Here is a 15,226-nt window from a genome sequence, read left to right as displayed (position 1 = left end):
AGATCTCATTTGTTATTACTATAAAGCAATGTATGATAATTATGTACATATGATAGAATAAATGCATGTTATTAATCCACATCACTTTGAAACGGCCCCACCCATTTCCCTCCCCCCTGTGTATGTGTATAGTATGTATATATGCTGTTGGAATCTAGACCAGTCTCAGATCAGATGCATGTTAATGTCTAACTCTGATCGGAATCCAGTCAGGAAACCTATGAATCCAGATGGTAACTAGTGTAAAACAAAGACATGTTTGGGAAAAGAACCACAGTTTAATGCTTAAATTTCATATTAATAAAACACAAACAACAGTACAGTTTGAAAACAATACACAAATTAATTAATTAATTAATAATCTGTGGTATTCCACTCAAGGGAATATTACATTTATAATATGAAACCAAAACTGTGTGTTCTTGTAATATAATCTACTCTACACATTTATAAAATATACAGTTAAATTAAATCAATTATATATCTATAATTAGTTGATGAAGCAACCTAAATATCTCAATAAAAATTAAAAATAAAATAGGGTGGGTGAGGATGGGATTTTAAATTCGCTAATGCCAAATTGCAATGTGTCTGCTTCATGCAGTTGTATTATCTAGAATGCCTAAATGAGGCGCGCAGTAATTAAAACAAAAGGATGATAATTAATTAATTATCTCTGCCGATTGGATAATTTGAAATAAGGGCCTTGTTCTGATTGGTTCCCTTCCCACATCTCACAAAGCAATTAGAGAGCGAGATGTCAAGAGTGGCCAGTAGGGAATTCCTTATATCATTGGTTGTTATTAATAGATATAAGCTGAACTAAAATACCCAATCGGCAATAAAGGACAGGTAATGCATGTGCGATGATACATGTCAACATGCTGTGTATTAATAATCCATTTTTTTTTGTTAATAAAAATATCACATTAATCCACATCACTTTGAAACGGCCCCACCCATTTCCCTCCCCCCTGTGTATGTGTATAGTGTGTATATATGCTGTTGGAATCTAGACCAGTCTCAGATCAGATGCATGTTAATGTCTAACTCTGATCGGAATCCAGTCAGGAAACCTATGAATCCAGATGGTAACTAGTGTAAAACAAAGACATGTTTGGGAAAAGAACCACAGTTTAATGCTTAAATTTCATATTAATAAAACACAAACAACAGTACAGTTTGAAAACAATACACAAATTAATTAATTAATAATCTGTGGTATTCCAAACTTCCCAAACATGTGTGGTGTAACCAGTAGAAGGTAGGTTAAATGGTTTATTATTTCCCCAGGGCAACTGCAAATTTGTTCATGACTTCCTGTCTGTGTGCAAAAGAAGGATCCAAGTATGATTTGTATGCATTAGATTTCCAATCACCCTGTGATTGTATGAGATCAGCTGGAACCCCACATTCTAAGGCAAAGGAGGCCCCTCCTCTGCGAAAACTATGTCCCGAATATTTGCTGCTGTCATAACCCAACCTAGATAAGTTCTGTTTTAGCATCTTTACAAAGGCTGTATATGTAAGAGGGGTAACCTTGCCTCGTACTAAATACAGGAAGACAGGTGAGGGGGCTGACACTGCTGGCACCTGTTTAAAATTTAAAAGAAGCGCCTTAGAGGGACATAAATGAGAATTCTTCACTCTAGGAAGGGGAATTTCTAATATACGCTCTGAAAATTGAATTGTTTTGGTTTTGCGTACTTTTAAACAGACACCATCTGAGTGAAAATGGATTTCCTCACGAGTAAAATGTCGCAAAGGATCAAAAGCTGAAATTGAAGGGGCAAACAAATTTGACTTCCTTAAAAAGGAGAAAAAAGCCACTAAGCAGGCTGCCCAAAAACACAAGTCCTTACTACTGCTGACTGACAGTAAAGTAAATATCTCATTCAAAATTTTTGGTGTAATAGGCAATTTTCTATGTATGCCAGCACCTAACACACGTTTAGCACCCTTGAGTACTGACTCCATAAAAAAGGAATATATCGGAGATGCAACTCCTGATTCTAAATGTAGCAACCTCACAATTGACAAATAATTTGTTATGGAATTAAATTGTAACCTTGAAGATAAATAGGCTACATATCTGGCTAAATTCATAGGACTTTATGGAACAAGGGTAATATTTAATCTTCTACAAAATTCTGCGTATGACTTGAAATAGTTTAAATATGTCTTTTTGGTAGATTCAGCATAAGTATGACATCTAAAGTTAGCAACAATACTATCCAGTGATCTCACCTCCCTCGATACCAGTGAGCCTAAATAAAAGAAAACGAAGGGCATTACTAGACATGTGCCTAACAAGATCCTGTAAATACAGTGGCGGTCGAACATAATCACGCAAAAATTGTTCACAGAAAGGTAGATCATGCATCCGTGAAATACAGTCTGCTAGTATATTCGTTTTGCCTGGAACATGCTTAGCTATCAAGTGAAAATTATACGTTGCTGATAACCAAAAGAGCTCACGCAAAAAGGACATCAAAATAGCATTTTTTGATGTACCTTTATTAATGCAACTTACAGTTACTGCATTATCGCAATGAACTATAATACGCTGACCACGCCAATATGGGGCCCATCGCTTTACTGCTAACGCCACTGAGAAAGCCTCTAATTCATTTATGTGAAGTTTCAAAGCAAAGGGGTGATCTTCTGCCCAATTTACATAAAACCAATCATTTTGATAGACACCCCCTCCACCTGATTTACAAGCATCAGTAGCTACAGAGGTGATAGGAACCTTTGCAAGTAAAATTGACTTCCCATTAAAAGTTGAAATAAAGTTATGCCACCACTTTATATCTTGCAATATTTCGCCTGTCAGACACAATTTATGCCAATCTAGCTTTAATCGCATGATGCCGTTTATAATTCTACGGAGAAAAACTCTCCCGCCTCGAACCACAGCAGACGCCCAATTAAGCTTTCCCGCTAAAGATTTCAATTGCTTTTTTGAAGCACGCTTACGCAATAAAAATTCAGCTAATTCTGATTTCAAATCATGCAATTTTGCAATAGGAAGTCTAGTTTCTAAAGTAGTAGAATCTATCTCAACCCCTAAAAATACAATCTGTTGGCAGGGGTCTGTTACTTTAGACCAGCTGATACAAAAACCTAACTTCCTGAGCAGCGCAATTAAAATTGCTAACGCCTGAGCGCAGCGCTTCTTTGTCTTCTCGCAAATAAAAAAATCATCTAAATATGCCACAATGGTGAAGCCTCTACATGACATCATTCTGCGAATTGCCTGAGATAATCTATGAAAAATACCAGGTGCTAATTTTGATCCAAACGGAAGTTTTTTATCTATGAAAGTGTAATCATGACCATCAGGAAAAGTCCATGTAAGCCCAGTGACCTCTCTACTTTGTTCACTTATTTTGACAGATCTGTAAGCGGCCTTTAGGTCCACTTTTGACATATAAAAATCTTTTGAAACTAACTTGCATGCATCATCTACTGTTTGAAATTTTTGTTTATCAAATTCTCCTGCAAAATCATTTACTGCAAAACCTATTGGTCTGCTACAATCATGAATAATTCGAACTCCGCCATCAGATTTAGGGATAACCCCAAGCGGACTGATAATTTTGGGGGGGGGAATTGACAAAAATATAGTTTCCGTTATCAATTTCTGTTAAAATTTGTTTATGTGCCTGTTTGTAAAAAGGGCTACTAGGCTTTGCAGAAGGATGATTTTTGGAGCGTACATTCTCTGGTAGGGGGACATTAGTGACAATGTCAAATCCATGTTCTATGCCAAAAAACAAAAATTCTTTGTCAAAATCATCACTTAACTCATTAGTCCATGAAATTAGATCAAGAGCACGCGTAGGCTTCACCATTGTATCTAGTTTTTTGTATGCTGAAATGCTGGGTGCTTTTCAGCACATGCAGGTATAGCACATGAATGCTCAAACTAACAGTGTGGCATAAAACAGCCTCTACGACTATTGAATTTCTTGCAAATCATCCTTCCCCCCGGAGAATGAGAAGCATATGTAACTGCATGTTTATTAGCCATTACTTTCGAGCTCTGAGTTTGAGGTGCAATGCGGGAATTCTGACTCTGCAAAAACTTTGGCCTCAAAAATACAGAATGGAGATGGGGAATGTCTGTACCCCATCTAAATTGGTGTTGCTTTTGCAGGCGTCGGTATTCCCGATCAAGGAAAAAAACAGACACCAACTCACAGCTCGAAAGAAAAAGATAAATAATCCATAACTTGGGATGATTGTAACTCCCCTATAGCTATCAACTTATGCATTATGGACAAATTAGCCATAGACCATTGTGTTACCGACAATGTTTCTAATTTTGGCTTGACAGGCCCCGATTTGAAAACTAATTTGCCCCCTGACGATTCCGAAACTAATTCCTCTGATTCTGAGTGCCCCCCTAAAGTATTACGTACAAAATCAGTTATATCAAAGAAATTCACATTAGGATCAAAATTTGTAGACTTTAAAAATATTTGAGGGTCTTTCCATGAGTAAATGTCATTGATCAGCAAATTGTCTCTACCTGTGGAAGAATTATGAGAGTCATTCACAAATTGTCCTGTAATGATCTTCTCCCTCGACATCATCTTTAGGATCTCTTGCACATAGGCATCCTCCGATCGGGGGTTTAACGTATGGGCGCCGCCATCTTTGTTGTTTACATCGTCGCCATCTTTGTTGTTTACACCGTCGCCATCTTGGTTGCTGGTGCCGCCATTTTGTATCCTAGCGGAAGTTCTCTGTGTAGCCTCGTTTTCATTTCCGTAAGGGTGCGTGTCCGCCATATTCCCAGATTCAGCGCGACCGTCCTTGAAAGTTTTTCCAACAGCTCGCATCAACACTTTTTGCTGCCCAAGCGGAATATTAAAAGCTGGCATATCCTCTTTTTCAATCAATGAAATCGCTTCCATAGAATCGAAGCCAAGTCTTATTAATTCGGAAGCTGTGTTTGGATTCAGCTTCATTGTGGATGCCCACATCTGTACCTGCTCGACATTACGTGGAAAATCTACTTCGCCTTCACTGTCACTCGCCATATCGCCTATAGTCGCAAATATACTATTTGGTACAAATGTTAAAAAAGTTTAAAACAGAGCATTTCTGACTCGGATAATTCCGTCGCCGGAGCGTGCAGGATAAAAACTACAAAAGTCTACAGGGAAGCACAATAAATTCCATCACCAGAACACGGTATGCAAGGATTACACCCGTCAACAGCAGATCTCAATAAATTCCATCGCCGGAATGTGCACAAAAGTCTACAGTGTATCACTGTTAAATATCATTCTCGGGAATTCAGCTACTCAGACAAAAGTTCTCTATACTTTCACTGGTTAACAACGTTGCCGAAATATCCATTTCCAAGGATTTAAACCAATTTTTCCCGTAAAATTTATCGATGTTTAAAGCCAATATATATATATTTTTTAAATTCGCTAATGCCAAATTGCAATGCGTCTGCTTCATGCAGTTGTATTATCTAGAATGCCTAAATGAGGCGCGCAGTAATTAAAACAAAAGGAGGATAATTAATTAATTATCTCTGCCGATTGGATAATTTGAAATAAGGGCCTTGTTCTGATTGGTTCCCTTCCCACATCTCACAAAGCAATTAGAGAGCGAGATGTCAAGAGTGGCCAGTAGGGAATTCCTTATATCATTGGTTGTTATTAATAGATATAAGCTGAACTAAAATACCCAATCGGCAATAAAGGACAGGTAATGCATGTGCGATGATACATGTCAACATGCTGTGTATTAATAATCCATTTTTTTTTGTTAATAAAAATATCACCTAAATTTTCCTTTCAAAAGTAATTGAAGTAATTAATTACATTTGCCAAGTAATTGGAAAGTAATTAATTACATTGTCAAAAAAAGTCAAATGTAATGTGTAATTTAATTGAAGATTTTGTAATTGTAATTGAATATAATTAATTACTTTCAAAAGTAATTGACCCCATGTCTGAACTACATACAGTACAGTTTACCGTTCATTGTCATATTCATGAATATTGATCAGATACAGAGTTGAAGTTCATTAAAATAAAATGATGTGTTGGACAATTTTGTTGTATGCAAATGTCAATTTGAATATTGTTATTAAATTGTATTACCTAATTATGTTGTTAAACATTGTTTGCAAGAGAGAAGAACAAGTTACTGCGATCAACCAAATTTACATTAGAGTTTTGTCTTATTTTTACGAAAGGAATTTAGTAAAGAAATACTTTAAATTCAGAAGAGCATGGCGAGGGATATTTAAGTAAACAGAGTATGCTTGAAGAACTAGCATGAACAGCACGTCAAGGTAGTATTTATTGCTGCTAGATGAATAAGTACCTGTTTTGAATTTTCAACCATATGGACAAAGTCAGAAACAGGTAAAATGATTAAGGCTTCATCTTCTGTTACTTCTCTCTTCAGAGTTTCCACCTAGATAACAAAAAATGCTTACAAATCATGCAAGTGTGGGAAGTTGCTAACCTCTAATTATTTTAAACAATGGCTCATAGCAAAGCTGAAATTATTTCTTAAAAAAAAATTAATGTTTTCACATGTCAAAATTGAAAGAAAAGTTTGAAAACAATTGAAGACAGCTTATACTAAAAAACATGAAACAATTCAGAACATCATTTTGAACTTTAATAATAAAGTTTTAAAGTACAGTACAGGTTTTAACATTTATTTATATTTACCATTGACAAACATGATTGAAGTTTGTATAAATTTCACAAAAACTAAATTCGAGAGATCAAGAGAGACTGACAGGACAGAATAGACATTGGTCATCTCTTGTAGATTTGTTTTACATTCTTCAGGCTTGTTATTCATAATGTTATGTTGTGTTATACCTGTGTACCATTTTCTATCCATTCTGTCACCATTCTCTTCCATGATATAGTAAATGGAAAGCCCTGTTCCTCTGTAACACAAGGTACCTTTAATTCTTCTCCCACTTTAAAGATGGCTGCTCCTAATCCACAATCATTTATAATGTGTGGATCTAAAACAATTTTCATAAACTGAAAAAAATAGTGTGATAGACATTTTTTGGGGCCCTTTATAGCTTACTGCTCGGTGTGAGCCAAGGCTCTGTGTTGAAGACCGTACTGTGACCTATAATGGTTTACTTTTATAAATTTTGACTTGGATGGAGAGTTGTCTCTTTGGCACTCATACCACATCTTCTTATATCTATCTAGCTAATGATTCCATTCATCCCAATGTTAGAGATAGACAAACTTGCAGTTTGGTGAAAGTTTTTGCTCCATGTTGTAGGAATCAACTTTGATATGAAAAACTGTAATAAAAGCGCTATACTTTGGCTTCAGGTTTTTTAATTAATGTGTAGTGATTTTGAGTCATGAATTTAAACCACATAGATTGTATATCTTATCCTTTCAATTTTAGTTGATTAGGCCAATTTAAATTGATTGGAGGACTTTCATTCTGCCTGCCTCAATTTTTTTTATTTTAAAAAATTTACAGATTTTGTTCATTACTCTTACTGGTAACAGCTCTGATAATTTGGTTTCATACAAACTTTCCTATTGCAAAACATTGACATGGTTTTCATATTTCTTCAAGTAGTTTAAACAGAATAATTAAGTTGATCAACAATGGCAAGCTACATAGCGAGTAGGAGAGATTGATTACAGACAGGGCCTGATATTTTTGGATTACGAGTAACTAATTAGTGGTGTCAACATGGTCAAAGAACACAAATCAGGGTACGTCACAAATTTCAGTAATTAAAACAAGAGTGCACACGCTGAAATGTCTCACCTGTTTTACTGACCATTGATTTTATGTTGAAAGTCTTAAAGATAAAGGTTTCACTACAAGTATCACATAAACTTAACATTTTTAAAGATCCATGACAATGAGGTCAAGGTCAGATAAAAACTGTCACACAGACATGTACACCTTACAATTATTCCATACACAAAATATAGTTGACCAATTGCCTATGGTAATTGAAAAACAGACCAAAACACAAACCTATGTCTCGCATACTGTGACAGGCAAGACAAAAACCATGGGTTCTTTATTTATACAATAACTTTGTGTCAGGAATTTTTTTTACCATAAGCCCACATGAATGATATCAAAGCACAAATATCATGGTACATATTGGTATGAAAAATTGACTGGAGTTAAGAAATCAAGTTGACCCAATTACAAACTTGTGCAATGTATTACCGGTACACTGTTTTTGATCAAATGAAATTTGAGTACAAAACATCGGCCAAAAAAACCCAACACCCTCTAACCAAGGCACTCATTAGTCATCAAACAACTTCTTCTCTTGGTTCAGTTCACGTTTAAGGAAGTTGATGCATTTTACATAAGAATCTACAAAGCATCAACCCTAGTATTTTTTCAACAAAGATTTGGTCTATGTTCCCTCTGTACTCAATATACTTGTTTTCCGTACCAATGTGTGTCGTTATTCTTGCTCTTTGGATATCATTCATGGGGGTTTATCAATCTGATGTGGATGGTTATCAATGCAAATTAGATGGCAGTGCCCATGGTGTTCTGAAAAACTGCTTCATTTTATGGGCAAACAGCTCAGCAAGTTAAAGAAAATTGATGAAGAGAGCATTCTTCCACATTTTTGCTACTGACTGAAAATTGGTTTCTAAGGTAATCATAATAGTGGTTGCTAATCAGAAATATTATTTCAGGATTTGGAAAAAGTTGAAAAAGTATGCAGAATTCTTATTATATAAGCTATCTTTATTATATATACTCTAACATATATGAAGAACACATTACAAAAGGGTTTCAGAGGAAGTAGAAGTTCAAAAAATTAAATCCACCCCATTTTTTCTACATCTACTAATTAATTTTAGTTGGCCTAAGAGACAAAGTAGGACAAACAATATAAAAATAAGGATATGTGGTAAGCAGGTTTTTTCTCTATAGAATCATTTCCCATTTTGTTTTCCCAGAGTCTTTAATTGCTTATCATATGCAGTATGGGATTTGCTGTTTGTTTAAGGCTATAAAGTAACCTGTACTTGTTTTCATCCCTTTCCTTTGGTCCTTGGTGGAAAGATGTCTTGTTGGCAATCAAACCACATCTCCTTATTTCTATATCTATTATCTTTCTATGCTAATTTCAAAGCCTAAAGTACAAGATTTACATTTACTACAATTATTACACCAGAGTTTTCGATATCACAATGCAAACTAGTCAAAACATTTACTAAATTTTATCATAGGTACAAGGACATCATTTGTAAATATAAATCAACATGCAGACATCTAGGGAAAGCCAACGGGGTCAAAATTCTAAATTCGTAAATTGTCAATCTGTAACTTGTAACTGTGTAATTTGAAAATGCTTAATTCGTAAATTGTCAATTTGTAACTTGTAACTGTGTAATTTGTACATTTGTGATATGTATATTTGTAATTCTTGAATTCGTGATTTGTTAATTCAACATTTGTATCATTAGGTGATACATTTGTGATATGTTTATTTGTAATTGTAAATTGCTAAATTGTACATTTGTATTTTGTAAATTTGTAGATGTCAATTAGCATCTTTGCATTTATGTTATTTGTAAAAGCGTATTATACTTGACGTTGTAAATCGACACTTTTCTAATGCGATGATTGCAAAGTGGGTGATTTGTTCATTCAACATTTGTACATTCATTTTATGCTACATTTATAATACATTTCGTATTATGATAACAGAAGGCACCGCTGTCGAACTTTCGGGAGGTTACCAGTTTCGAAGTATAGATAACGTGGATGAAGAAAGGTGAATTATTTTACAAGTGTACCAAATACGATTGAAGTATACAAACCGTTTACGCTCTGTGTCATGGGAATTCAGGATTTACCCCTATCAGGATTCAGGAATCAATGATTTTATTTTCAGGCCACGGAAAGTTATGTTTTATTTTCTCGGGAATTCTGGATGTAGTGTATAATTTTCCAGGAATCCAGGATGACACCCCTCTGTAAACCCTGTTCTAGACTAGCTAAGAAAATATATGTCTTTTACTTACTTTTTACCCTGTTAAAACAATTACAATTGGTCCGAGTACACAGTTATTTCGTAGTGCATTTCTTTTAGACAATAAATGAAAATTAAAAAAATTCCACCTGCGCTTTCTCAATAATATTTTTACAGTGTGTTGTACTACTTTTGGGACAAATTATATCAAAATTATAGAAAACTTTATCGGCTCTAACTCTAAATATGGACAATTAAAATTGAAAAATTTCAACCATCAACATTTGGGGCTTTTAAAATTAAAATATTGCAAAAAAATAATTTTAAAATGCCCTAATATATAATATATCATGTATTAAAAGCAATAGAGTACTCATTTGATATATCAGACTTAGCATAATTATTCAAAAGTCAAATTTATATGAGCCTGTGCCTAAAAATGGAGGTTTTCCAATGAAGGGGGGCCTTACATGAATATGTAATATTTTCCAGCAATTTTGAATTTGTAAAGCTTTTTGGTTATAAATAATCCTTACATATGTATTTAATGTACTTTAAATGGAAAGAAAACTTACAAATAACATATCATATTAGTTTAAAAGGGTCTTAGGCCAAGTAAGACTGAAAATAATTTAAGGCCAATTTAGGCCGTAGCACATATTTACATATAAAAATGCATATTGAAGCTATAGGAAATAAAAATGTGTGTCTTTTCTATCATTTCTATATATTCAGGTGACATGATACAATAAATCTGAGCACAAAAAGACTCTTGCATTCAACTTTTTTTGCAGACAGTATGGTCTGATACAAAGATTTTTCACTTTTTAGTGAAAAACTTGCAGGCAATTTTAGTCTCAACAGGCATATATTTGAACCACTTGCTATCCTACAGAAGAAAAAAAAGATATTATGTGAAATGAAACAGGTACAAAAGACATTGTTAAGTGCTTTTTATACAAATTTAGTGAGGTCTTTATTATGGACTTCAACTTTTATGTACCAAGCTCCTCACATTTAACTTGATCCAAACAGGGCGTTAGACGAGGGTCATTTATACAACACATTTTGCACATCTTGTCTGAGATAATCTTCTTTTCTGTAGATTCAGAGTTCACAAATGAGTAATACAACTGGATTAAAGCATAGAAACACAAATATTGACACATGAAAACCTGTCAGATAGAAAGTCAGAATGCCACTTATGCATCAAAATTGAAAAAGCTATGAAATGCTTATTTTGACCATATAATGGCAAAATTGGTCATTTTTGCAGAAATTCTATCAAATAAAAGTTTAAATCCTTTAGTTTCATGCTATTTGACAAATTAACACCATCAAATCATTCAGGGAAGTTGCCAAAGTACAGATTCTATATTTCCTGATTTCACCTCTTAGGTCCGAGTACACAGTTATTTCGTAGTGCATTTCTTTTAAATGAAAATTAAAAAAATCCCACCTGCGTTTTCTCAATAATATTTTTACAGTGTGTTGTACTACTTTTGGGACAAATTATATCAAAATTATAGAAAAGTTCATCAGCTCTAACTCTAAATATGGACAATTTTATATTAAGGGGGTCTTGAAATCTTTTGACAGCTTCCGAAGTGCTTATTTTTAACATTTTCAGCTGGACCAAATCACTACTTTACTTTAAAATTCATGACCAAAATTTTTTAACAGTGTAATTTCATCCCCCTACTTGCTATTTGAGGCATAAAACATGGAGAAATAAATTTGGAAGGGGTATAAAACTATAGGCTCTCAAGAGCCTGTGTTGCTCACCTGATTCTACTTTGGTTTTGGAAATCATGTTAAAATAGATTAAAATCATAACAGATACCCTAATAATGAGTGAGGCCAAATTTGGTTTAATATTGGCCCAGTAATTTAATAAAAAATCCTGGTGGCCATCTTGAACAGTAAATCAGCAACAAAGTAGCAACACTTCATCAGCACCTCATAAGAAACATTTATGCCATGTTTGGTTTCATTCCATTCAGTGCACCTCTAGAAGAAGCATTTGTATGTATTTCCAATAGGGTCTTATGTTAAAGGAAGTCCCCCCGCTGGTGGCCATCATGGATAAAGGATCAGCTTCAAAGTAACAACACTTAGTCAGCACCTCATAAGGAACATTCATGCCATGTTTGGTTTCAATCCATTCAGTGGTTCTCTAAAAGAAGACATTTACATGTATTGTCCATAGGGTCCTTTGTCAAACACTGTCCCCAGCTGGTGGCCATCTTGGATGATGGATTGGCTTCAAAGTAACAACACTTGGTCAGCACTTCATAAGGAACATTCATGCCATGTTTGGTTTCATTCCATTCAGTGGTTCTCTAAAAAAAGACATTCGCATGTATTTCCCATAGGGTCCTATGTTAAACTAAGTCCCCCGCTGGCGGCCATCTTGGATTATGGATCGGCTTCAAAGTAACAACACTGGTCAGCACCTCAATAGGAATATTCATGCCATGTTTGGTTTCATTCCATTCAGTGGTTCTCTAAAAGAAGACATTCGCATGTATTTCCCATAGGGTCCTATGTTAAACTAAGTCCCCTGCTGGCGGCCATCTTGGATTATGGGTCGGCTTCAAAGTAACAACACTTGGTCAGCACCTTATAAGGAACATTCATGGCATGTTTGGTTTCATTCCATTCAGTGGTTCTCTAAAAGAAGACATTTGTAACTATTTCCCATAGGGTCCTATGTTAAACTAAGTCCCCCGTAGGCGGCCATCTTGGATTATGGATCGGCTTCAAAGTAACAACACTTGGTCAGCACCTCATAAGAAACATTCATGCTATGTTTGGTTTCATTCCATTCAGTGGTTCTCTAAAAGAAGACATTTGTATGTATTTTCCATATAGGGTCCTATGTTACATTAAGTCCCCCGCTGACGGCCATCTTGGATGATGGATCGGCTTCAAAGTAACAACACTTGGTCAGCACCTCGTAAGGAACATTCATGCTATGTTTGGTTTCATTCCATTCAGTGGTCCCCTAAAAGAAGACATTTGTATGTATTTCCCATAGGGTCCTATGTTAAACTAAGTCCCCCGCTGGTGGCCATCTTGGATGATGGATCGGCTTCAAAGTAACAACACTTGGTCAGCACCTCATAAGGAACATTCATGCCATGTTTGGTTTCATTCCATTCAGTGGTTCTCTAGAAGAAGTTCAAAATGTAAAAAGTTATTGAAAACAACGGATGCCAAGTGATGAGAAAAGCTCACTTGGCCCTTTGGGCCAGGTGAGCTAAAAAATTGGCAAGTATCACACTGTTCACACTAGGGACTATATTTGTGGACAACGAAAATCAAAGGACGATAACTGTGTACTTGGACCAATTATGTTAGCTAAACAATACTTGTATCTATTTCCTGTATCCAAACTCAACTGTGTTTTTGACACATTAAAAAAACAAAACAAAAAAAAAACTGTTCTATTAACCAGCAGGACATGAAAAAGCGACCCTGTTTTGCAGCACACTCATACCACTAAAATTATAGGAAGTAACCCACCCTCCCCATCTCCAGGGGGGACCGTCCACTTAAGGCTGTGATCATGTGTATATTTGCATATTTCATACAAATTGAAATGGCATCATATTTAATGTTAATTTATTAAAATGGCAATGATGATTAGGTTGACATACATGTAGCTTCGTTTCAAATGGGTTGATATCCTTTACATTTAAACTGTATTTTGTTTATTTTAATGAGGTTAATTTCATGAAAAACCTTAAAAAATCATTCTTTTATAATAATGGTATGGCTACATGTAATTTGTCTAAATATTATTGATATTTTTGAAACTCTGCGACTGCCTACCCTGCATCCAGCACCCCAGTTCACTCAACTACCTAGGTTATATGAAATATGGTACATGTATATATATAATTTATAAATAGTGTTTCAACTTTTATTACCATGATTACAGTACAATAGCTATGGAAGATAACTTGCTCGTCAAAGAGATGAAATCTCTTCTTTCACGAAAAGTATCTCGCATAAAAAACTGTATACAAAGTATTCGAACATTCAATCTTGAAAGAGATATTGAGGTATCCTGGATTCCCGGAAAATTATACACTGCATCTGGAATTCCTGAAAAAATAAAACATAACTTCCCGGGTCCCGAAAAAAATTAAATCATTGATTCCTGAATCCTGATAGGGGTAAATTCTGAATTCCCGTGAAAATAAAGGTCAAATTCCGACTTCCCGAAAAAGGTCCTCCCGCCCCTCTTTACATTTTCCGAGCATTCTAGAACAGGGTTTACATTTTCTGATTGTGTCTAGAACAGGGTATGTTTTCCAATATTTTCTGTAAAGAACAGGGTATGATTTGACAAGTGTATTCGGCACAGTTATACCTAAAAGGATGGCAAGTAACCCAAACCCCATCCCCCAAATTGAGGTGTCCCCCTTCCCCCTTTTTCCTATCTGGTCACTATTTTCCCTTATAAAGAACAGTGTTAGGGTTCTTCTTCGTTTTGGTCAGACATATCAATAATAACCCTGACACAGAGTGTAAAGGTTTGTATACTTTAATATTATTGGGTACACTTGTAAAATAATTCACCTTTCATCATCCAAGTTATATATACTTCGAAACTGGTAACGTCCCGAAAGATACAGAAAGTCCGACAGCGGTGCCATCTGTTATCATTATATGAAATGCAGCATAAAATGAATGTACAAATGTCGAATGAACAAATCACCCATTTTGCAATTATCGCGTTACAAACGTGTTGATTTAACGTCAAGTATAATACGCTTTTACAAATAACATAAAAACAAAGATTCTAATTGACATCTACAAATTTACAAAATACATATGTACAATTAAGCAATTTACAAATTACAAATAAATATATTACAAATGTAGCACCTAATGATCAAAATACAAATGTTGAATTGACAAATCACGAATTCAAGAATTACAAATATACATATCACAAATGTACAAATTACACAGTTTCAAGTTACAAATTGACAATTTATGAATTAAGCATTTTGAAATTACACAGTTACAAGTTACAAATTGACAATTTACGAATTTAGAATTTTGACCCCGTTGGCTTTCCATAGACATCTTATACGTTCAGGTATTTCACATCTAATCTTTTATGGTAATATTCTATACAAAGCGCACTTTTGTCAGGTCATTAAAGATGGCATATTTTGGTATTAATATGGGTCTTTGCATCGGAAATATACACAT

The 15,226-nt window shown here is 34.8% G+C and overlaps 1 protein-coding gene across 2 annotated transcripts in view; it reads right to left on the bottom strand.

Annotated features, from left to right (window-relative positions):
- The window catches only part of LOC127709707 (crossover junction endonuclease EME1-like), a 79,877-nt gene that overhangs the window by 46,784 nt on the left and 17,867 nt on the right, over positions 1-15,226 (bottom strand). For both annotated transcript variants that reach the window (XM_052215365.1, XM_052215367.1), the window contains exons 4-5: positions 6,870-7,040; positions 6,358-6,450 (exon numbers count right to left, since the gene is read on the bottom strand). In XM_052215365.1, the coding sequence (XP_052071325.1) occupies positions 6,358-6,450; positions 6,870-7,040 (264 nt within the window). The remainder of the gene's footprint in view (positions 1-6,357; positions 6,451-6,869; positions 7,041-15,226) is intronic.

The sequence above is a fragment of the Mytilus californianus genome, unplaced genomic scaffold (assembly GCF_021869535.1).
Source record: "Mytilus californianus isolate M0D057914Y unplaced genomic scaffold, xbMytCali1.0.p SCAF_7, whole genome shotgun sequence".
In the NCBI taxonomy this organism is placed as follows: Eukaryota; Metazoa; Mollusca; class Bivalvia; order Mytilida; family Mytilidae; genus Mytilus; species Mytilus californianus.
The sequence above is the reverse complement of the archived record's forward strand: the minus strand, read 5'-3'. Positions and strand labels throughout refer to the sequence as shown.